Genomic DNA, 24,901 nt, shown 5'->3' on the forward strand with positions numbered 1-24,901 from the left:
CATGGCATATCTTATTTTAGCTTAGCTTAGTTTAGCTAACTATCCTACTGTATGTGCTATACTAGTTAGCTTATGGGAAGCTACTGTCCTCTAAATGTGCTCACTTGACCTTAGTTCTGTTAGCACTCAGTCGGCTTTGTTAGAATATTACTTAGAAATGATAATTTCGCCTTTGTTCGCGGGATAATTTCTGTCATATTGTAATAGCATGTTAAGTAGCTACTTGATTATCGTGTAATACGTTGGCAGTGACAGCGCGTCTGTTTGCGCTATCTAATCGATGCGCCGTCTCCCTACGTTAATAGAGCTGTTGAAATTTGTATTTTACGTAATATTTACTATTGTTTTAATGATTTGACTTTTAAAAACTTTTAGGTTTTATACTGTCCCACGCATCTTGAGTCACTGACATCCATTTCATCATTTATTACTACATGTTAGGTTATGCAAAATTGCATGACATGCGAGAGGCGATCTGTCAACTAAGTTTCTCTCTGTGTGTTTGCACAGGTCTGGTTGTTGCCAGTGTAAATCAGAAGCTGCTAGCACATGCACCCCAGAGTCACGTGACTGTGAGGAGTCTCATCCAGCTGTGCAGGAATGACCCTTCCCAATGGATCACATTCCAGCACTTGAGTTTCCTAAAGCGGCAGGTAACGTTTCCATAGGGGATAGCCACACTGGGCTTGGGGTGCTCTCAGAAGCCATGTGTGGGAGCGTCAATTAGCGCCAAGGAGTTAATCGCACTTCAAAGCGACTTCAGTTTAGCAAGTTAGATGGTTCACTGTGCTGCCCGCGAGGACTAACCTGACTGAAGCTTGCCAGATGATGACCCAGACAAAACGAATCTTTCTTTATTGTAAAGGGTTGCAATAAATGTGTCCTCTGAGAATGTTGCTACATATAAGGCTCTTTATGGTCAAGCTCTTAAGGCGTCAACTAACTACATGTTTTATACTATTAAAGATTTGACATGCTTCTGTTTTAGATCTGGCTAACTTACTCATGTTCCTTGTCACTTTCAGTATGTGATGAAGAACAGTGGTGGTCTGAGCCAGAGAGCCAAACCCAAGCAGGAGCCTGAAGCCTCCCTGCTGGACGACAGAGATGACTCGCTCGTCACACAGGCGCAGCAGATCTCGGCCGTGGCGCCTGTTCCCGGTGCTGTGGGGAACAGCAACAGGGCCAGTGCCTTGGAGGATGAGCCTGAGGCGGAAAGGCAGGCCCGCATGGAGGCCCGGCAGTGGAAGGAGCTGAGAGTGCGCTACTCGGAATTACCGGGAATCTACGCTCGACTCTCCAAAGTCAAACTCACGGGTATGGCGATGTTTAATGCAGAGTGTCCTGCATGAGTTCGGTTCCACGGCAAACACCAGCAAAAGAGGAGAATTTGAGCAGGAGTACAGTAGAGCCCTGTCCATGTTACCGTCACGGCAGGATTCGTTTGACGGACAGTGGTGGGTCCAGTAGTGCTCCGGGGTCAGCTATATGATACGGTAGGGTAAAATGGCAAGTGGAGCTGAAATAGCCTGTGCTCATACCTCTGGGGAAGGGAACCAGTGTGAGAGAGTAGACAGTGAACTGGTCTATAGGATCACATAGTATGTTCATGGAAAGGAAATGTGTGCGTGTGTTTGTCTGTTTGTGTGTGTTAATGCTCTCCTATTCCTAAATTGTGGTTCTATATTCTGTAGATAAATCCTGGACATTTCTTCTTCGTGATTGCTTTTCCCAATCGTGGACATTATTGAAGTTTGGCAATTTGCATTTCTGCCTCCCTACATTGTATGAAATTCAAATATTGTTAATATTGGAATATATATATATATATATATATATATATATATATATATATATATATAGCGCAACCGTAATATTATGGCTGACAGATGCAGTACTTGTGGTAATCACTGTGACCTTGCTACCTCTGCAGCAATTTGACTTTCTGTGTTAAATCTTTACAATAAGGATTCTAAGGATATTTCTCTACTTTAACAATTAATCTGCTGTTATCAATTTTGGCAAAGTAACTCATGTTAAAATCTCATTGTTTAATACTCGTTTTCTGACTTCTGAATGGGTTTTATGACTGGTCAGATACATGTGTGATTTAAAATGTTTCACGTACTGTAAAGTAGCTCTTAAAATGTTATATTTATATATTTTTATACATACATACATACATATTTATTTATATATATATAGTGTGTGTGTGTGTGTATGTATGTGTATATATGTATGTGTATATATATATATATATATATATATATATATATATATATATATATATATATATATATATATAATGTGTGTGTGTGTGTGTGTGTATATATATATATATATATATATGTATATATATATATATATATCAATCATTTTTTTTTATTTATATATATATATTTATATATATATATGTAATATATGTGTATATATATATATATATATATGTGTGTATATATATATAGGTGTGTGTATGTATGTATATATTTATATAGATAGATAGATAGATAGATAGATATGTATATGTCTATAGATAGATATATATATAGAGAGAGAGAGAGAGAGAGAGAGGTGTCAGAGCTGTTCAGGTTGGCAGGCGGTTTTCAAGTTAAGGCTGATCGGTGTATATCATTGAGAGTACAAGTTGATATATATGTTTATATACTGCCTTGACAAAAAAAAGGTCACACGCTAATATTTTTGTTGGACCGCCTTTAGCTTTGATTACGGCATGCATTCGCTGTGGTATCGTTTCCACAAGCTTCTGTAGTGTCACATCATTTATTTCTGTCCAGAATTGCATTAATTTTTCCCCAAGATCTTGTATTGATGATGAGAGATTTGGACCACTGCGCAAAGTCTTCTCAAGCACATCCTAAAGATTCTCAATGGGGTTCAGGTCTGGACTCTGTGGTGGCCAATCCATGTGTCAACATGATGTCTCATGCTCCCTGAACCACTCTTTCACAATTTGTGTCCGGTGAATCCTGGCATTGTCATCTTGGAATATGCCCGTGCCATCAGGGAAGAAAAAATCCATTGATGGAATAACCTGATCGTTTAGTATATTCAGGTAGTCAGCTGACCTCATTCTTTGGGCACATAACGTTGCTGACCCTAGACCTGACCAACGGCAGTAACCCTAGATCATAGCACTGCCCCCACAGCCTTGTACGGTACACACTAGGCATGAAAGGCTGCTGAAGTGATGCACCCCTCTTCTTACCCTGATGCGCCCATCACTCTGGAGCAGGGTAAATCTGGACTCATCAGACCACATGACCTTCTTCCATTGCTCCAAAGTCCAATCTTTATGCTCCCTAGCAAATTGAAGCCATTTTTGCCAGTTAGCCTCACTGACAAGTGGTTTTCTTAAGGCTACACAGCTGTTTAGTCCCAATCCCTTGAGTTCCCTTCACATTGTGTGTGTGGAAATGCTCTTACTTTCACTATTAAACATATCCCTGAGTTCTACTGTTGTTTTTTTTACAATTTGATTTCACCCCACGTTTAAGTGATCGCCCATCAATATTCAAGATTTTTTTTCTGACCACATTCCTTCCTCGAAGATGGTTTCCCCACTGTTCTTCCACTTTTTATTAATGCGTTGGACAGTTCTTAACCCGATTTTAGTAGTTTCAGCAATCTCCTTAGATGTTTTCTCTGCTTGATGCATGCCAATAATTTGATCCTTCTGAAAGAGATTAACATCTTTTCCATGACCACAGGGCGTCTTTCGACATGGTTGTTTAACAAATGAGAAGCTACTCACTGCATCAGTTAGGGTTACGTAACTTGTTGCCAACTGAAACATAATCACCCATGCAGTAATTATCCAATGGGAGGCTCCTACCTATTTGCTTAGTTAAATCCAGGTGGTGACCTTTTTTTTGAACAGGCAGTGTATATACATGGACAAAATATCCAGACATTACCTGCTTGTCATTTTTATTAATAGATTGGAAACATAATGTGTGTGCAAAAAAAAAAGTCAAGTTAACATCAGTCAATTAACTCCGGGGTTCACAGAACTCACCAAAAGAATTGGTACCCTCTATACATGCAGCTACATGGGACCCCATATACATGCAGCTATAGGTGAACTTAATAGTCTGATATCTGATCATGTCAGCCTGGTACTGTGTATATTATGTCCAAATAGAGATGTAGTTCATTGCATCATCAGAGAGAAACCCCCACTCCTTTTTGGAAGGGGTGGAGGGGTAATATTCAGCAATCATTGAAAGGGAGTCAATGGGAAATTGCACCTTCTTGAAACAGCTTTAATTTAAAGTATGAATACCAAACGATTTAAATACTCTTCTGCCCAAAGAAAGGGCCCGATTACATTGAAAAACTCAACATGATTGGACTCCAGAATCAGTGTACAAAAATCACCCACAGAGTAGCCACCTGACCAAATCACAGGTACGCTAAGCTAGCTTAGATTGTCTTCTAGCTAGCTAACGTTAGAAAACCTTATGATCAACATACTTGATGCTATGGCCTACTGCTAGGCTCCATATTATTAGCGCTATTATTATTATCTATATTGTTTTTGTTCTGTGTCAGTCTGAACGAATATCCATCAATGTTAGCACAGTGGCTAGTAGCTAACTGTTCATTTCAAACCTTGATTACAATGTTATTCTCCACATGTTTCCAGAAGGATTTCTCAAAGTGGCTAATGGATGAGGATATGGCATTTAAGCCATTTAGTCACTGCAACATTAAGGTCCAGTACTTTCATAACTTGTGAGCTAACATAGATAGCTTAACTAGCTAGTTAAACTACTGTTATCTGGGGATTTTCATAGCATTTTTTAACAACACATTTTCAGATAGAGAATAAATTAACTTCTCGAACTACCTGACACAGAATGTCTGCTGCACATAGACATGGATACTGTCAAGATCGCATAAGTCCCAGTGGCTGGGGAATCCTGCCTGTGGAGAGCTTCATGCTAACTTTGGTGTCTTTTATTTCTGTTTTGCATCTTGGAATCAGCAGGGTTTTTTAATCATAGTTGTCATGTAACCCAAAACACAACAGCTTTTGGACACATTTGCAACTTGAGTTTAAGCCAATTAAGAGAAGTGCACGAAACATCAGTGGAGAGTGTAGAGCTGTTTCTGCCCTGTGTGGGTGTGTCAGGTCTCCTCCCACAACTGGACCTCAGGTTCCTGCTATGATTTAATCACATTCCTTAACAGGCTCTTGTAGCATTGAACATTGAAGATGTTAACGGTTTATTTATTTTAATTTGATCGAAACCTTTTGTCTGTGACCTCCAGCACTTGTGGTTATGACAACGGCAGCCGGATACGCTATGGCTCCAGTGCCCTTTGACCCGGTCATGTTTGTGCTTGCCTCAGTTGGAACAGGGCTCTCTTCATGCATGGCAAACTCCATTAACCAGGTATGTCACTTTTTTACACACACACGGCACGCACGCACGCACAGAGTAACCTCTTTACATACCACGCACATATAGTAACAAGGTCTGTCATCTTTATACACACCCACCCACCCATACAGGAACCATGTATATCATCTCTTTACACACCACAGACATACACAGAGTAACCAAGTATGTCATCTCTTTATACAACACATACACACAAGCCAGGCAACCTCCTGTAACCCCCCCCCCCCACGACCCCATAGGACCGGACTGGACATTGTGGTGTCCACCTAGCTACTAGCAGGGTGTCTGCCCTATGGCATTCGAATGTGTGATTGAAGCCCTGCTGACACTGTCATAGCAATGACAGCCAAGCACCGCTCACCTCGGGGCCGCCATGCCGGAGGAAGATTGGCCAACGGTTAGCTGTGATTGGTAGGATTCCTGTACAGTGTTGATGATTACAGGGCTGTTACTCAACGTGATTTTGAGAGAGGCCCAGTTTTTAACAGCCCCTCTGCTCTTAACATCAAGTTCACCGGAGGACTCCAGTCACAGTAATGAGCCTCTGGCCGCACTTTGAATTCACTGTTGTTGTGGCTGTACGCAGTGAGATGGATGAAGTCTTATTTCAGTGCTGGCGTGATTTCAGTAAATCCTGCAATGCGCATTACACAAACATGAACACAAGCATTCAGTGTGGTCTCTTACAGTGCACTCCAAATGTGCACGGGGGGGGTGGGCTTCAGTGACTTTGCTTCTCGTCTGGCTCTCGCACTCCTCCCCTGCTGTGTGTCTTAGAAATGCTTCCTGGGGCGTCCAGTGGCATTAGGGGATGGCTTGGTGTGCGGCTCCGGTTGTTTTGTTTTGTTTTTTTTTTGTTGAAAGTGTTTCCAGGTTCTAAATAGAGAGCAAGGGAGCAAGCGTAAAGCACCTGGTCGGGTCGAGCTTTAATCAGCCTGCTCCTCACCGTGGCGCGAAGTCTCTCCACGCAGGGATGCTACCTTGCCGACGTCAGCGTGGCGGCCTACCCTCACCTCAGCCCCGGCTGCATTAAGGTGCGGCACGCGGTCTGTAATCCACAGAAGGCAGCGATTACGCGCCGCCCTGGCTCCCCAGTTCTCCCCCTCCCCCGAGCCGCACTTAGACGCACCTAAGTGGCGGGTCGGCAGCGCGCAATCAGCCAGGCACCTGCTCTTGCTCGTCCCGGGTCACAATGTGAAAGACGACTCGCGTGCCAACAGCCGATAAACATAACTGATTAAATAAATGCTCGAGGAAAGTTCACTTAAAACGAGCCAGTTATCATTTCTAAAGCTTTTTGATCCACTTCATCTTTTCCCTGAAAGAGAAAATTGAGTTTTCACTTATTCCCAGAGTCCTGCTCTTTCATGCTCAGCAGAAGACCTTTTGATGAACTCGGCAGATAACAAGACGTAAGTAAATGTTTGCTGACTTGAGCGTACAGTGGCAGTTAACAGCACCCCCCACCCTACTCCCAGGCCAAGAGTGCTACAAGTTAAGCTTTATGGCTCCCCAATAAGGAATGGTACGCACCAGGCATCAGGGCTTCAGGTTGAGGTGAATTAAAATGAAAGGCCCCGTTGAAAAGGTTGCTGCTGTTTGAGCTGTCGCCAGCTCCTCGGGGAATGGACCCACATGGCACTTGCATTACGATGCACTAAGACTAAATGGCATCTATTTAGCTAATTAATTTGGCAGAGAACGGGCTACGTGAAAATGATACAGGTCATTTCGGTCGACATATTGGTAATCCAATTTAATTTAGTTTTCTGAAACTAAATATATATTATACTGAAATATATATTCAAGGGTTTTATTAGCTGTTATTTATAACATTGTCTGAGTCTGCTGTGGACTTTTGTTTCCTGTGCTTTGTTTTTCACTGGTATGCACGCTCAGAACGCAGTTTGTGTGTGTGTGTGACTGTGGTGTGTGGCTAATGAATCTGATCCAAATATAAATATAAAAAGAAAAAACTTCTGAAGACAGTGGTGCTCTGCTCATGGATGTGTTTAAACAGACAAGACAAACATGGAACATGAAATTCAGAAAGACCAAAAAAATAGAAGCAAGTCCAAAGAGATGATGATGGCGCATGATGAAGAAACTCCAATATTGTTAGTTTTTGCTCCCGGGCATAAAAAACAAAGGAAAACAAACAACCAAAATAAGTGTAATTGTCGGACATTGTCAGAGGTGAAGCGTGTAGACTGGACCTCCTCACTGTGCTGTTTGATGTGTGTGCTTTGAAGTCTTGGTAATTGAGCAGAATTGAGCATTGTGCTGGATGAATTATATCCATTACGCGTTATCCAGACATATTAAGACACTGAGTATTCATCCATCCATCCATCCATCCATCCATCCATCCACACACAAGATCTACTGTATTAGGAGAGTTCACATCCAGAGTGCCTCTGAGTCTGAGCAATCAGCACTGACCTCCAGAAAGCAGCTGGACTGGCTCTAGGTTTTCAAGGCTTTTAATCTGGTCTGCTTCTTTTTGTATTGATGACCTCCTCCAGGCCAGTGGGGAGCCTGCCCACCAGGCTGTATGTGTCCTCAGAGAATACTCAATCCAGACCCGAGGCTCACAGAGACGGCTTTCTTGTGGTCGGCCGTTGGCGTTTGCTGCAAAGCTTCACTCAGCACATGGTGGAAGGGAGCTGTGGACGCCTTCCTCCTTGCAGCACACGTTTGGGTCCCAGTCCACAGGCGTGCACCCAGCACTAGTGAGCTGGCCTAGATGTACCATGGAGAAATGTTTGTGTGTGATTGCATGATTAGGGTTCCACAGATAAATTGTGTATAGCTTTATCTTCCACAAACTTAGTGTAAAGTGGCATAGTACATAGTCAGCATAAGGAAACAATGAAAATTGTTTAGTCTTTTCTTTCTTTTTTAATTAAAGTGTGGTCTTGTTTAGCGTGAGATGAAAAGGACATTGTCTTCCTGACAGCAGTCTAGTTTACATTGCAGGCGTATTTACAGAGCTGTGTATGTGTGTGGTGTTAAGAGTTGTTTTCAGTCCGCTTTGTTATGGCTAAGAGGGCAATTTTCTTTTGCTGTAATTATACACACACACACACACACACACACACACACACAGAGACACAAACGTGCCGCTCATGGGGCGTCAGCCAACCCACCTGCCACGGTTTTGCCGTAGCAACTCTTTGATCTTCGCCACTGCATCCCGACGCATCCAGAAACACCTTTACCTTGGGTGTAGGCTAGACCATCTCCACACTTCACCCCATGTTTGGGTTTCTTGAATCCAGCGCGGAAAATAACTGAAGAGTAGAGAGGCACCTCTGATGTGGTGCCAGTTTCCTTTTTCTTCTTCTTTTTTTCCCTCTCTCCTCCAAAGCCTCTTTGTTCTTTTTAAATCACCGCCCCGGCTTTATTGCGGTTTTGGCATGATCAAAGATGGTGCTCCTCATTTGAGGAACGCTACAAACGTCAGGACGAACAAATCAAAGCGAAGGTGGATCACGCTAACTAGCTCTGCCCACACATTCAACATCAGTCCTTAAGCCGCACTGAGGTTTGTTTTTTATCCTGGGGCGTGGGCGCACGTGCGTGCATGTGTCTGCATACATTTTCTTGCTCGCGTGAGCGGCAGGGCTCCAGAATTACACGTACAATCATCTGCAGGTAATCAGCTGTGCTTGATTGAACTCTAAAGGCATCAGCTTTGCCCTCCGCGTGACAGTTGCGCGTCATGAACCACATTCCCCGTCGTCCGAGGCCGTAGAGCCGCCGGAGGTTCCGAGAGCCCTCTGACTCCAGGTGTTCCCGTCCAGCCTCCTGATGAGTCACAGGTGTTCCCGCCGAGTCTGACAAATCCGATCCACTTCCGTCCACTGTGCCGTGACGTCGCTGGCTGTTGAAATAGCCGTCGCCGCTGACGTTAGCAAGCCCCAGGTGCCGCGTCGTTGCCTGGAGAGCTGGGCCGGTGGCGTGAGAAGGAGGCGTGCCTCCTGGCAGGCCGGCCCTGCCCCGTGTCCTCAGCCAAGCCTGGCAGGCGAGTGCCCGTCATGCGGTTGCTTATTTTAACTGCAGCCCTATTTGGAAACTGCTGAGGATGGCGTAAGTGCCCAGGGATGGAGAACAATGGCACAGCCGCGTCTCTGCCATCTCCCCCTCTTGAGAAACAGCAATAGTGTGTCTTTGTTTACGAAGGATTTTATGCTCATTTTTATAGGGGATTGGACACTGTTAAAAAGGATTGGCTTATTCTCTTCATGAATAGTCCTTCAGCATGGTGAAATTTGTTACTTGGAGCGAACGCGTTTTATCTTGTTTGGCAAATCCTATTTATGTCTGTGCGATGCGCGTGCAGGTGTAAACTGTCAGACATATTTTCTCTCTCTCCGTTTCTCACTGGATATTTCCTGTCTCCGGCATAGTGACGAGCACAGTCCTCGTGACTGCTCTTTCATGGCTTGGATAAAGTCGCGTCAAAACAAAAAAGAAAACACACGCACACGTCCTGCTTTCTGAGTCTGCGCTGCTGTTCCAGAGGTCGCAGGTCATGCCCCCTGTAGGACAGGGTTTGAGCTTCCCTGCGTGTCTGTCTCTCTCCCTCCCATCGTGTTCCCAGGCAGGCAGCCTCCGATGCCCACCACATGTGCCAACCACCCTCACGTACCCCTTCCTGTGCCCTCACACTCGGAACGCCACACCGTTGCCTCCGCCCCCCGCGTCCCGCCCTCCTGCCAAGGTGTGCGTCGTCCACCCTCTCCGGGTCCAGACTGCGCTCGCGTCCCGCCCCGCCGAGTATGTGGCGTCTTTGTTCACCTTAAGACTGGGACTTTGTGTTCTTGCAGCTGTGGCTCAAAGCAAAATGCTATTGATTGAACCTGTCAGCACAGGTTGGAATGTAGTCAATGTCAGAGGCGGGGAAATGTGTACAACTGCGCTGTTGGAAACGCCCACCTCACCCAAGTTAGCTAGTCACCACGGTTACTAAAGCTCCACTAATTACATGTCAGCGTCACGTCAGTGAGGGCCTGTATGTGTCTCAGTGAGTGATGGCTCCCTCTTCTCCTGCAGGTGGTGTAGGGTTTGGCTTCTAAATTGTTGTTGAGTAATATATTGAACTGCCCCAACACACACACACACACGCGCGCGCGCGCGCACAAATGTGCACACGTAAATGTTTGAAGCTGCTTTTAGTACTTTTGTAGCACTCATAATGTTAACACTGAGCATTTTTGAACAGCGTGTGATGTGTTGAGCTAGAGCCAGACTGAAGATGGAGATTTGAAAGAGCTCCACTTGTAACAGGAGCTGTGCAGACATTAGCCACTGACCCATATAGAGACTGGACCCAGACTTTGTTTAGTTAGTTTTTACAGAATTTACACACTTTTTTAATGTTTTTCCATTTCTTTCCCTCTCTGGGCGTTTATTGCATATCACTGCACATCAGCAGGGGTTTTAACACTGTCTCTTATCCTAGACATGCTTACTCTAAAGAAGCACAACAAACTTCAGCATGAAAAGGTTATGTTTGTGTGTATAAAATCTCATTGTTGAGCCTACATATCTATTATTAGCATTGTCTGCTTTATCTCTTCATCAATCATATTTATCCAAACAGCCATGGTTTAAATTGGAGCATTTCCAGCTTAAATGGGGGGTTAAATTAGGCTTGGAAATTCCCTAGCAGGATAAAAAATGTTTTTACATTCCTTAAGGAACCTCACCTTCAGCGTGCAAGACTGGAGAAACACGCAAAAGAGCAGATCTCTGATCTCATAGTGTAAGAGCATGTCATAGAGAACATGTCCTACTCTTTTCTCTTTGCTTCAGCATGAATTAAAATTTGCAGTATGATTGCTGTCATTCGAGTGGAAAACGCGTGAATTTTGTGCATCATCGTGGCACGTGTTTATAATTATGCTCACAGATGTCGTTGCCTATGAAATTTTAATGCTCAGACCTTTTGAAAACAAGGCCCATGTCATGGAATGCACATTGACGAGTCTGACACAAACAGAACCTTTGGCATGAAAAACTGGCCAGTGATCTTTCCATATTTTTTTTTTTCTGATGGGATTTTAAGTAGATTAAGGGAATAGAAGTCTTCCTGTATCCCATGAGGCTTGTGTCTCTGGCAACAGGCGTCTCGCCTGTAATCTTGGCTGCCCCTGACGGGCAGACTGATTGTCGCCTCCGTGTATCACCCATTCATTTTTAAAATTCATATTTGCATGCATAGGATGAGGGAGAGAGACAGAGAGAGAGACAGAGAGAGAGACAGAGAGAGAAGGAGGTAGACAGAGAGAGCGGGGTCCCACATTAAAACAGAAGCAGGAACTGCATCTCCACACCCAAAGCACCTTTACATATTCATGACCGTCATTAAAACCAAAAAACGACTTCATTCTCAACATCTTGTTTTGCAAATTGCGTTCGCCTCTTTCTAAATAGTGCTGCCTGTGATAAAATTGCCCGTCGGGAGGATTTATTTCTGGCGCTGAACTAAAGCCTTACTAAATCAGCCGGGCTGCGATGATATTGCATCAGTGTGTGACGGCTGGAACAGCATCCATGCCAGGACCAGCACCCAGGTTTACTCACACAGTCCTGTATTCCACCCCCACCCCCCACCATGGAGCCCTGGAAATGGCCCTTCAGACCCAATGAGCTAGAGGATCAGGGGATATTCCTTAAAGATGTTTGGAAATCACAGGGCTCTGGTGTGTTCCTGGTGCCTCTGCGCTGTTGTCTGCTGCAGGTCCTCCTCCAAAGTTGCCCCCCCCCACCCCCGGCTGCCTCGCAAAGCCTGCTGGGCTTCCCACCCCTCATCACGGTTCTTGCTACATCACCGATCCTTGTTGTTTTAAAGCATTTTAACATTCTTCACCCCCACACAGAGATTGGAGACCCCCCCCCCCCAAAAAAAAAACAAAACACAAGGGAAAAGACGAAATGGCTTTGCTCTGGGCGTGCGCTCTGTACTCGCTTACGAAGCCTTTATCTCCATCTGTAATCGTGTTGGTTCTACTTTGACTACATAATTGACTGTTGGGAAGAGTATTTCTCGCATCACAGCAAATATTTTTCCCAAGCAAAACCATGCTGCTTCTCTCTCGCGGCAGTACGCATGAGGAAAGAGGGGACGCAGGGGTCGAGCTTTGCTTCCCTGCGAGCGCGCACACGTTTATACCTAACCTTTGTTTTTCTTCTTGCGACTCACCTGCATAGACAATGTGTGATGACCTTTGCCAGGACTGTTTCCAGACCCCTAGTTTTCTGTTGTTTCCAGTCAAGGCAGCCAGACCGATCGTGCGCGGCACAAAGACGGCCTTTTAAATGGGGCGTTTCCCCCAATCGCCCGGCAGCACGGGCGCCTTTCATACAGCGGCAGATCAGAATGAATACTTAAGCAGAAGGGGCTGTTTAATAGTTAATTTCCTCAAACACTTCGTCTCCACAATCCTCGGGGTGCCCATCCTCGTCAAACTGCACCTAATGGCACATTACCACTGTCTCCATATGGACCCGTGTGCTTTATCTGTGATGCAGGAACGTTGTCTGGGCACAAAAACATGAGGGAGATTTTGATGTTGGGTGTTCAGCCATTAGACAGCATTCCTGTTTATGGAATGGCAAACTTCAAGGGGGATATGCTCCTTTCTAAAGTCGAAGTCTTGTTGACGAGCACCGGTATGCTCGCCACATAGTGTTTGGTTGGGTTTGATAGCTGCGTGTTCTGGGGTGAAGTCGGGGACGTGCTCCCTGACCTTTCCCACTTCTCCTCACATTAAACGGGGAAAAGCCACACAGCACTGAGTCAGAGAATTACCGCGATAAGTACCGCCGCACGCTCCAGGAATAACATTTTTGTGCCCAGTACACCTGCATGAATAAAATATCACGCATATCCCTAATGTGCACAAAACCGTAGATTTGCTCGCGGCAGCGTTGCCGTCGAATCAGCACGGGCAAATCGGAGAAGGCGCAATTATAACGCAGATCACATCTGGGCAATATCAAGGCTATGTGTCATGTATATGAGAGTCTGCGAACATTTCCCTGATTAAAATCGTTACGCGGTGCTTTGCAAGCCAGGGGTCGTGTGGAGGTCACATCAGCTGGTGATGGAAAACCGCGTCACACTGCTGCCCAGCACCCAGGCCTGCTTCTGCCGTCCGGAGCCTCAAGGACCACGGGCCTCCCCTCTCACAGGCACCCACACCTGCGGTGATCGGACAGACGGAAACGACCGTCTTCCGAACATGCGGCCGAGTCTAAGAGAATAATAAATGATGTTTCTTTTTTTTGGTCTTGATGACATTAGTATATTCATGGGGAGGAAGTGGCAGTCGCAGCAGGTTTGCGGTTCTTCACAGCGCTGGACAGTTTGCACTCCTTAAGAGTTTAGAGTCAGTTTGGCCAGCCTTGGGCTGCCTCATATTTGTACAGGGATTTCCTGAGACTGGTTTCCTCCACTTTTCCTGTGTGTGTGTGTGTGGGGGGTTGGGGGTTCGACCTCGAGGGCTTCCTTCCCCATGAAGGTTTTGGAAATCACTCGTTGCCGCCTCCCTGGCACATCTCTGAAGCATCGTCGCTTTTGTGTCACCGGCATGCACGCAGATCGGAAGCCAGACAGGCATAGACAGAAGCCGCGCCTCCCCGACACCTTCCGGCGACTCGAGGCCTCTGCCGTGCGAGGACGAGGGCGTGCGCCGCCTCGGCTCACGATCAAAGGCGCTGCCGTGCGGCAAAGGGGGTCCTCGCACGCAAGGCGTCTCTCTCTCTCTCTCTCTCTCTCTCTCTCCTCTCATCACGGCGCTTTGTTTAGCCCGAGTCCCTCAAAAGAATAACTGTCAACGAGGAGGAACAGGGCCTCGCCGCCTGGCTGACAGCTGCAGCGTTTGGGGAGGGCGGGGCTGCAGGTTGAGGAGCAGGTCTACTCAGAGGCCTGTAGGTTCGAGCTAAAACTATCTGCTCCTGATATTACTGGTCAGCTTTATCACCAAATGGTAAAAGATTAAAAATAAAGGCAGACATTCAATGAAAGACTAAAATCTAAAACATTTTTTAAAAATAAATGCGGACATAAAAACACTTGGAAAGTTTGCTACAGTATTCCAGTCTGTGCAGAACTGTATTTTCCCCTCCATGCTGCGCTTCTCTGAAGCTTTTACCAAGAAACTTTCCTATCTTTTAGTAGGGATCCACTACGTCATGTCCTGTTTGTCGAAGTACAGGCGCTCCCTGGGGAATGTTCACCATTACCAGTCCTCTGTGAACATGTCAGAGTTGCTTCAGATAATGTTGTAGGAGCTCACCTGGCCTTCACGACCTTCTAGGTTAATACATTCAGCTCCACCGAGGCTGAAGGTCATAGATGATAGGAGGGGTGGATTCCTTTTTGGAAAGCTGCTCTCGATGAAGGTCTTGCGGCACTTGTGTATTCCCTTTCCTGTTCTCCTTCCCTGGTGTTCCAGTACTCTCCTGCACCATGCTGAGAGTTCGGCATTCTTCAAGTCAAATTATGCCAGTCGAAAGCTGGAGCGCGACTTGGTCTGCACTTCATCGCGCTTGTTTGCTTTCTCTTTGTTCCGCCGATCCCACACCCCTCCCGGCCATGTCCCGTCTGTCTAGGCCAGGTAAACATCTCACCCCCATAGCCGCCGGTGGATCGGAGGCCAGCCTCTTTCTGTTCTGCTGCTTGCCGTGTTCCCGCATACACAGGCACACGGAGGCGGCACAAAAGAAGACCTGTGATCTATAAAGGGTTGCGTTTCAGCCCAACAATATGCAAGCAGATTTCTGAGATTAGTTGCCGTTATCTTTCGCGGCTTGTGTCAAGACAATGAGGATGTTCTTTCACAACACAATAATGGAAAGAAAGACGAGGAGGCCCGACACGTTGCAGATGGTCCGTGAGCTGTCCCGTCAGCCGCAGGTTTGGGCTCGCGCCGAAGCGTCCGCTCTTTTAACTGGGCAAAGCTGGAAAATGGCTCTGGCCATTGCTTTTTGGAGGATTACATGTCCATTCTTTTAGTGAGTTTTTTGGGCCAGGTGTAGAGGTCCTGTTAACAGTCCGTCTCTGTCAGAGAGATCGGTGTAATCGTTACCCATCCGTTTGAAGATTCACAGAGCGGTGCAGTTGTGTGAATTTGCAATTAGCAACAGGGAGAATATTATTTCCTTTTGCTTTATTATACTGTATTTGTTCTTTATACGGTATGTGGTGTTGATCTTCTGCAGCGTGAGTGATGGGATAATGTCTGTGTTGCCTTGTCTGCCGGCTCTCTGCTTCTGGGGAAATTGAAGGCGTTTCTTTGTTCCATTACAGAGTCCCGCCGTTCATGTTTACTCCCCCATCCTTTACCTTTATAGTTTCTTGGCAGCAGACACTAGGAAGATAATTTAGAAAATTCTCAAATGTCAGGGTTGTTTTTTTTGTTTTTTTTTAATAGATTCATGTGATTGGGTTAAAGGTCAGAGTTTACCTTTTGTGCGTTCTCCTTCCATCGCCTCAGCGGCAGTAAAAGCCACTTCATTTCCTCCCGAGATTTGCGGCAAATTAACAAAAGCAACTCCTGTCATTTGCACGCTTGCCAGCTCATTCTGAACGCTAATTTTAGAGCCGTTTATGGCTAGTGCCACAGCCACGAGAAACAAAATGGAGGTCACCTGTGAGCTGAACATAACGTAGCCTCGGTGTTCGAACTGTGCATCAGAGGAGTTTGTGTGGGCCTCCATGCATGCATGTGTGTCCGTCCGACATTGCTTCACAACTTTGGTGAGTCATCCTTCCTGTAAGGCCTGGGTGCTTTTGAAACTGAACAAAAAAGACCACGGGCAGTGGTTTTTCTGGTACGGCGGACAGTGTGAGATGTTGGTTCGCAGAGCGTGGCGAACATCTTTCTGCTTTTTAGAAAGCTGAAATGGGACTCCTGTCGGGTCTTCCGTATCTGCATGGATGTGCACCTCCTTGGTGGGTCTCTTGCGCTATGAAAATGTACTCAGAATTTACTCAAGGGATTTAATTCTCATATATCTCGAAAATTTCTAGCTACATCTCCAAGTATCTTTTTTTTTAAGCTACCTTTGCGACATCGCCTTGGTTAACCTTTCATTTTTCAACCCGCCCCCATTGAACTTTCAGTGTGTTTCATCAAACCTCTCTTGTTATTTGCTGATGTTTAGTGAGTGAATGTGGTAGTGTCCATGTTGATAAATGGCGTTCTCTTAGTAGATGCATTTCGTGGGGCTAATGGTTGTTTTTATTCTGAGACAATTTTATTGCTTTTACACAAGTGCATTTCCCCTCATTTCTTTTTGCATAATTGTCCATATTTATCCTTTATTACTTTTTACAGCACATTTTTGTCCCCTATTTTCCATAGTCTCTGCTTTTATAATCAGTTTAACGTGGGCAAATTTGTTTGGCGGACTTTTTTGCCAAATGCAATTCCAGTCCAGGCGTCCGAGGGAGAGAGATAGCCACGCGCCGTCCTGTCCGAGCTGAGGTGAGGCGGCGGGCGAACACTGTGGGTTGTCGGCGAAAGGATTCTTCTCCAAGCCCCTTTGTCTCTGCACTAATGGCAGGTCGCTAAAGGCTGAGGCATCCGTGCTGTTTGAGGCGCTGGAGAGGGTTGGAAACCGCGACCTTTATCTTTTTCATGAATGCCATCGGCAAAAGGAATCTAGCCTTTCTTACGGTTTGGCAATTTCCAGGGCTGTGCGCTGGTCCCTCAGGTACCAAACATAGAATGAAAAGCTTGGTCAAGTGTAAAAATACCAGACAACCCTTTGGTCAGAAAAGTAGCAAGACCAACGAAGTTGTGTAATTCAGTTATCCTTTGGAAATCAAATTAACGATTAAAGCAACAACAAAAATCAGAATTCTTTTGCATATTTGGGATAATTGGTTTTCTTTCCTTGATTAAAAATTGTAGTTTGATCTGTGTGGAAGGTCACACGCACATGCACGCGCACACACACACACAGATATACAGTATAGTATACAAGTAAACTCACGCTTTATAAAATAACCACACGGGCTTGTGAGGCTAAACCTGTGCAGTGTGGAAAATTAGATATGCTTGTTTAAAAACATGAACATGAGATGTATACACATCAGCTTAACCTTTTTCCCCTTAAAATGACTCCTCCTTGAGTGTAGAGCATTGAGTATAGAGACTAAAATATAAAGAATGTTAAAGAACACTCGAAAGCCAAAAAGACTCAAGTTTCTTTGCCAAAAATTTTGGAATGTGCCAGACAATTCGAGCCAGATAGCGTGAAAACGAAAAGGGATTTTGTGGAAAGTGCTGCGGTGTTCTCTTGGAAAGGTCCTTCTCTGTGGCCGAGCACGTTCTCCTCCCCTGTAAACCTCCGCTCCAGGTTCATTTGCACATATTTAAGATTGTGAATATTTCAGGAGTGCATTTTGCTATCCACATTTTGGACCTGTTGAGCACGTTTCATTGAAGTAAAAATCTTCCATCTGTAAATGGTAAAATATCTGCATGCTTTCTCGGTCAGTGTTTGCTAAATAATTGGCTGCTGTTATCCATATCTGTGCGTCAGTGTTGATGCGGTCGGCGTGTTCTCGTGTGTCGGTGGTGGTCAAGAATTGTACATTATGTCCATGTGCATGGCAGTCAGATGATTAGTGATTAGTAGCTCCTGATTGGAGTGCGTGTGTGTGTGTTTGCGCGCGTGTCACCTCGGTAGGGCCCTCAGCAGGGTCTTCCTTATTTTTCCCTCTCTGCATGTGACTCACCCGTCCTCCCATCTCGGGGCAGAGTGGTGAGCTATCATTAGACACGCACGGAGAAGGCACGGTCACGTCAGGAGGCAGCACGCTGACAAACACCCATCGGCTGTGCAGCACAGCATGACTAAAATTAGTACAGCCGTAATGACCTGAGATGTCTTGCGCCGGTCAACGATGGATCTTAACTAAATCGTGTTACACATTACTCTTTTAAAGGAACTATATTTTTGTGCCAGGTATGCTTGGGTGTAATACATATATAACCTATGTTTGTATTCGATACATCTGAACTAGATCGTTGTGACACTATTTTCCACTCCTCCTGCACGCTCTCAGTCTCTCTCTCACACACACACACACACCCCCAGCCTTCAGAAGTTGCAGGGATTAGGAAATGATGGTGTCATGTTTAGGCACCTACTTCCTGAGTAGGGAGAGGAAGCACTTTGTTAGCGGTGTGTGCTTTGTTGTGGGTTCGTGGGTGTCTGCCCCACCGCTGTACGGGGGCGGGGTCCTTTCTGGGGGCTGCTACCGGCACTTTGACTCCGCTGGAGGAGAGGACCATGAGAGGATTTGTTCACTTCCCTGATCAAAAACAAGCAAACTTCAAAAAAAAAAAAAATCTTTGTGATGCATCCAGGTTTTCAGCAGACGGTTCAGCTCGGGTGGGTGGGTGGGAGCAGGGTTGTTGGGTGGGGGTCAAATCAAAGACGTGTTAGAGACGCTCGCTGCCGTGTTATGTGCCACTTTTTCCCCCGTCGTGGTCTCCCCGCTCTTTGAGACTGACGTCTGCTTCCGCTCCACTCACCTGCTCGCCTTTGAAGCCCCGCTGTCACGGTGCTGGCGCAGAGCACAGCTGAAGGGCCTCGGGTTCGTTTCCTGTGGCCCCGCCTCATTCCCTTTCAAGCGTCCTTTGTCGGGACATCACAAAGACATAATCGCACAACTGTCACCAACTTTAAAACAAAGGCATAATCGCACAACCGTCACTGGCGCAAAAACAGTGCTGCGATTGTGGGCTTATGATGGCGTTTGATCTTCAGGCATCAGGTGAAGATCTAGCTTTTTATAGCATTGCAGAATCCCCCCAGCCTGTAACTGCAGGAAAGTGTGCGCACACAAGCGAACAGCGTCTTGTAAGTTTGAATGCCAAAGGTATTCACAATTTTTCAGTCTCTGGATAGGGATCAGTTTTTTTTTGTTGAAGGTGATTCCTCCGCACAGCTTTACAGATTACAGTGAATGCAGCCTGAAAGGAGCCACAGATTGCAGGATTTAAAGCTGAGTGAGAATAGCATTTGAATTTCTCAGTGGAACATGTCTTCATTAAGTAGCCCTGGATGTCCTAGAAATTAGTTTTTGGATGTGGGTTGTTTGTTCGTTTAATTCAAATGTGACTGAGCAAGTGGGTGTCGCACTAAGTCTTATAAATCAGAAACATGATTGTTCCTTGTTCCTGCAGCTTGGCCGTGCGTTTTGCTGCTGGAAGCGTTCTGCAGTGAGGGACAGAGGGTAGGGGTGGGGTTTGTCTCACTCCCTGGACGGAACCATCCTCATTCATTTGCTTGCTCACTCACAAACTCACCCATTTTCTCTCACACACACACACACACACACACACACACACACACACACACACCCATACCCATGATTCTGGCATCCACATCTTGGCTGCATGCCACAGGAGCTGGGTTGTCCCTTCGCAGTGTCCCATCAGTAACCCACAAGTGTTGTGACGAGTCAGTTTGCCCCTTTTCACATTCAGATGGTTGATGACTGGCTCTGAGGACCAGGCTGACAGCGTAACGCTGCATACGGAACATGAGCGAGGGAAAGCAGAGGATGAGGGGCGGGGGGGCTGCGCGCTTGGAACCTCCTGGACATCATCCTTGCTCCGAATGCTGGTGTTGGCGGCCGCGATACTGTTATTCTGCGGCTTCTTCTGCAGTCTCACCATTGCAGGTACTGAAAGCCCAAGCCGAAGTGACTCCTCTACACTCTGTTTGCGTGGGTTGAACAAGCGCTGCCCCCCCACAGGCTAACCTCGTGTCTTTTAACTCTGCCTCTGTCATTAGCGTGAGGCTAATAACAGGGTCGGCTGCCGCGGCTCCTGCCACCCCGTGACCTGTTGGGTGGATTTGAGGAACCACAATTAGAATCTGCTGTGTGACTGCTGACTCAGTCCTGGCCAGGACGGCAGCGTGGCAGTCAGAGCGAGGGGGGTGTCGGGATATTCTCCGCACGCCAGTCGGAGTCAGTCGCCAGTCGCTGGCCGAGAATTTTTAAGGCTATTGCATAAAAATATGTGCACCTCGTTCAGAATTCCCTACCAAGGGCCTTTGCTGTTGTTTGTAGCATTTCTCCCTTACAACAACCTATCCTTCCTCCTTTCTTTTGTGCGCGTGCGTGCCTGCTTGCAGTCGCTTGTCTGGCACTACGAGCACGCAGGTGGTCTAAAGAGAGGGGCGTGAAATGGAGGCCTGATTGCGGAATGCAGGCACGATGCAGGGTCCTGGCCCGTCTGCTGCCCGTGTGGGGTTCTGCAGAACCAGCATTCTGATTGGAAGAGAAAGCACAGCAGTCCATGTCCCAGCATGCACAGGGCCTTCCCACAAACAGCAGATAACACAGGGAAGAGGACGAAGCAAGATTACACACTATCTATAAAGGGTGTGTGGTGGTCTGTGCGGCGGTCGCCTGTGCAAAGCCGCACGTTTGTTTGCAGAAAAGTTGATTGAAATCTGGCTAGTGAAATAGACAGAGAATTCGGAGAGAGAATGCTCTTTCTCTAAAACACACACACACTCACTCACTCACTCACTTACACACATACACTCACACGTATATAAACATTTCTTCCCAAACATTGACATTTCCAGCACACCGACTGTGTAGATGGAGTGGGTGCTGACATGAAACACTTGATAAGAAACGCAGATGCCACCGAGTGGTCTTTCGGGAAGCAGCCTGTGCCTGTATCAGGACCTTTCCCTGAGGGTCGCTGTCCGCGCGTATGACTGCATGGCTGGAATGCAGCGCTGGGTTGATGGAGCAAGCAAACCACACACAGTAAGCACGAACTTTCGTCCTGGTCACCATAGTAATGTAATAAAGTTATTATTTTCTCGTCTGCTCTGTCAGCGTAATAGATTTTCTCAGCATGTGCTAATAGCACAAGTCTGAGAGAAAGCACTAGAATTTAAATGTAAACACCCGCGTGTAATCTAAACACGCCTTTTTTTTTCCCTCCCACGCTGCGGCGCAAACGAGCCACACTCGCTCGTTCTCCGTTGGCACCCGTGCGAGGCTTGGGCGCCGGGATCGAGCCGTTCTCTCCTTCCAAATCCCCATCCCAACACATCCGCTTTGCCTCCTCCGTGTTTTCCTGATGGGAAGCGGCATTTTGCATATTTCGCTTATCCACTCGCGCTGCAGGCAGATCCCCGTCCATGGGTACACAGCCCTAATGGTTATCTGGAACGGGGCCGGAATGTTCTCATTAAAAGCCAGCTAACTTATCTGAGTTAGACACACATGACTGGCCTTCTCTCCACAGAAAGGAACTTGTCCTATTAGCACAATGGATGTGTTTACCTCGAGAGCGAAAATAATGGTATCACCTAATCGGCGTCTGTGTTTAGTTTGCGAGAGACTTAAAACTGAACGCTGATCAGTGGGCTTGTGATTAATGGGCCTCTTAACGGAGACCTCGGAGTACACATTGACTTCACATGGCTGTGGTAGCAGTCCATTAAACCAGGAGCGCGAGCAGTACAGGGGAAGTCCTGAAGCCAAACAATGCAGTACAGTCTGGGAAGCATTTGGACAGGGACCCGGTTTTTGTTGTTTTTGCCCTGCGTCTCAGTGCCTTGGCTTCTAAATGAAACAATGACCGAGGTCAAAGTGCAGAGTGTGAGGTTTAATTCGAAGTTATTTATGACTTTTATTGCGTGGCGTGTTGAGGAATCCCAACCCTGGCTGTGCCTAATCAGAGACATTTTAGCGGGCCAAGAGTAATAGGGCAAATTAACATAAACATGTTTAGCGCTTAGTTGCAATCAAAGGTCAGGCTCACAGTAACCCTTGGACGTCGGCAGGTGCTGGGAATCCTCTGACACAACAGCCTTATTCCACTAATGTCATGCAGCAGGTCAGTGCTTTCTGCCTTCAGTAAGGGTTCTGGTCACATGATTGGCTTGGCCACTCAGTAGCACGCCCTTCTATTGACCCTGGAACTTTCTTAGTTGTCCCAGCGTTGCGATTTGGTCCAGTTTGCCACTGCCAAGTATTGCGAGGGCTGTCCTGGGTTCTGAGGCAGATGGTCTGATCTGAGCAGGTGAGGTACCTGCGGGTATTTTAAGGATCGATTTTGCTGCTGGCCTTGGCAGTCCCATCAATTTTTTTAAAAAGTACTGAGCCATGCCACCGTGTTTTCCAGAGGATTGATCAGGATGAGTTTGCCTTTTTGCTCTCTCCTCTTCTCTCCTCTCACTCTCTTTATACCCCTTCACTCTTGTTTGTCCGTAAGCTGTGTCCCAGATCTCGGCATGTGTTTATGTACATTTCAGCCAGCTGTATCCTGGCCTTTCTTTTCTTTTCTTTTCTTTTCTTTTCTTTTCTTTTCTTTTCTTTTCTTTTCTTACTAGCGATTTGCTCTTTTTTTTTATTTTTCTTTTTTTTTTTTTGGAAACCCACACGGTCTCAACGATCAGCCACAGTGTGGCTGTGTCAGTTTTTGGGACTCACGAAGGGCTGCTTTACTGGCACTGGCACACGTCTTTGGTTCTCAGTAACATACTCCAGGTGAAAATGGTACATCTAGATTCAACTTCAGACATTTTGTTGGCTTTCTTGTGCATGAAGTAATGGTCCAATGACGTGAGGTGGGGGGAGAATCGAACAGCCAAATATCCAGTTACTTTTCGTCCCCTAAAATGGAATGACTGTATAAAAAAGGCAGTAATTCTTCCACAGTTCACCAGTTATGGATGTATATAACACTGGATTAAAGCTGACAGGCTGCACTCTGCAATCATTGTTTCATTTCAAATCCTTGGAGCACAGAGCCAACACAGGCAGACCTGACCCTGCCCAAATACCAGTGAACTGCACTCCACTTACATCTAAGCTTTATGACAGTCTGTGCAGACTTTTCCGTAAGTGGACAGGGAAGGCTCTGAGTAATGTCATTCCTGTGGGCTTCATGGAGAATTACACCCATGTGCATCTTTACAAGGAGGTCAGACACGCAAGTTGTTTTTGTTGCAATGTAAAGTCCATGATTAGTAATAACATTTCTCCCCCCCTTCGTTTCACGTTTATTTTGACATTTACACTACACTTGCAACCATTCTGCTGTTCCTGGCGGCGCTGTAACCTGAGCCCCCCTTTGCAGCAGGAGGCGCTGTGGCGCGACTCCAGCGTGACGTGGAAGAAGAAGCCACAGCTTAGGCTAAGCGATGGCCCGAGTGATCTGACCTGACATTCAGGTTAGGAATGATGGACTAGCCGCTCTCTCCCAGGCGAGTCTTTCCACCTCCGCCGCCCCGCGTCACCACGGCTAATGCCTCTGTCTCCAGCTCCCGGCCGGCGCAGAATGCCGTCATCCATCTTGTGTCGCCATGGCGAAATGGCTCCTAATGTTGTCTTAACTGGAGCGAGCGTGGCAAGAGCATCTGCAAATGGTGGAGATGGAACCAGACTGAGACGCTATCCTAGGAGAATGGGGCGTGCTGGGAAAGGTGCCGTCTCCATGTCCCATGTGTAAGAGGACATAGACCAGCTCCAGTCTGCGACTTCAAAGAACATTTTGAATGCTTAGTAAAGCAGCAGCTTTTTGGAGTTTTTGAGATTTTCGCATTTGTTTTTGCTTTGGTATGTCCGCAGCGACAGCCGAACTTACATTTGTGTCTTCACTTCTTTATTTGGGCTTTCCTCTGTTTTTCTTCCTTGTTTTCATTAGCGCAGTCATGTTAAGTCTTGGATAATGCCTCCTTTTCTCTGACGCTCACCCAAGCAGAGCTTCTCAGACTGCAACACACACTGATTTGAAATGAATCGGCAACAGCACATCAGTAATCGACTCGTCATGTCTGCCGGTCTGCGCCTCGCCCCTAGCCGCTGATTGGCCTCGATGCGGCGCCCTTTGGCCCTCTGCTAGCTTGTACGCGGCAGAGCCTGCCCCAGCCGGAAGCAGAGCTGAGCAGAGATCACGGGACTGTCGGCCAACCTCCCAGCGTGTTGACACATCCGTGGGTGGCGATAACGTCCGTTTGTTTTCGCAGCGCAAGGAGCAAAAGCACCTTAACGAAGGGCCGTCGCAACTCGGCAACTGGAGGGCTTCCCCTTAGTCAATCCACCTCTTCCCTGTTTAAACGGGCTTTTGGGAGCTGGAAGCTGGTCACGCCTTCCTTCCTCTGGACCCAATCAGCTGGTTACTGACTCCTCACGGACACGCAAATAACGGCAGCCCCGAGTTTCAGAGTGGGAAAACTCCTGGAATCTCTGGAACGCATCTTACCTGTTCATTTACGTGGCATTGCTGTTCCGCCCAGTCCTGGTCCCGGGGTGGTCCTACACTGGAGTGTTTTCTCGCTCTCACATACCTGCTTGAACACACCCGCTGCTCAACAAAGCCTTGACGAGTTTAAAATAGCTAGTCCAGGAGAGCTACTGGCACGTGCTGGGACTGGGGAGCCCCAGGAGGAGGACTGGGAAA

The 24,901-nt window shown here is 46.6% G+C and overlaps 1 protein-coding gene across 1 annotated transcript in view; it reads left to right on the forward strand.

Annotated features, from left to right (window-relative positions):
- cox10 (cytochrome c oxidase assembly factor heme A:farnesyltransferase COX10) overlaps positions 1–24,901 on the forward strand; it is a 36,643-nt gene that overhangs the window by 318 nt on the left and 11,424 nt on the right. Inside the window, exons 2-4 of the mRNA XM_035533561.2 lie at positions 511–653; positions 1,026–1,317; positions 5,296–5,420. Coding sequence (XP_035389454.1) covers positions 511–653; positions 1,026–1,317; positions 5,296–5,420 — 560 coding nt within the window. The remainder of the gene's footprint in view (positions 1–510; positions 654–1,025; positions 1,318–5,295; positions 5,421–24,901) is intronic.

Source organism: Electrophorus electricus, chromosome 15 (assembly GCF_041902795.1).
Source record: "Electrophorus electricus isolate QZ-2024a chromosome 15, ASM4190279v1, whole genome shotgun sequence".
Classification (NCBI taxonomy): Eukaryota; Metazoa; Chordata; class Actinopteri; order Gymnotiformes; family Gymnotidae; genus Electrophorus; species Electrophorus electricus.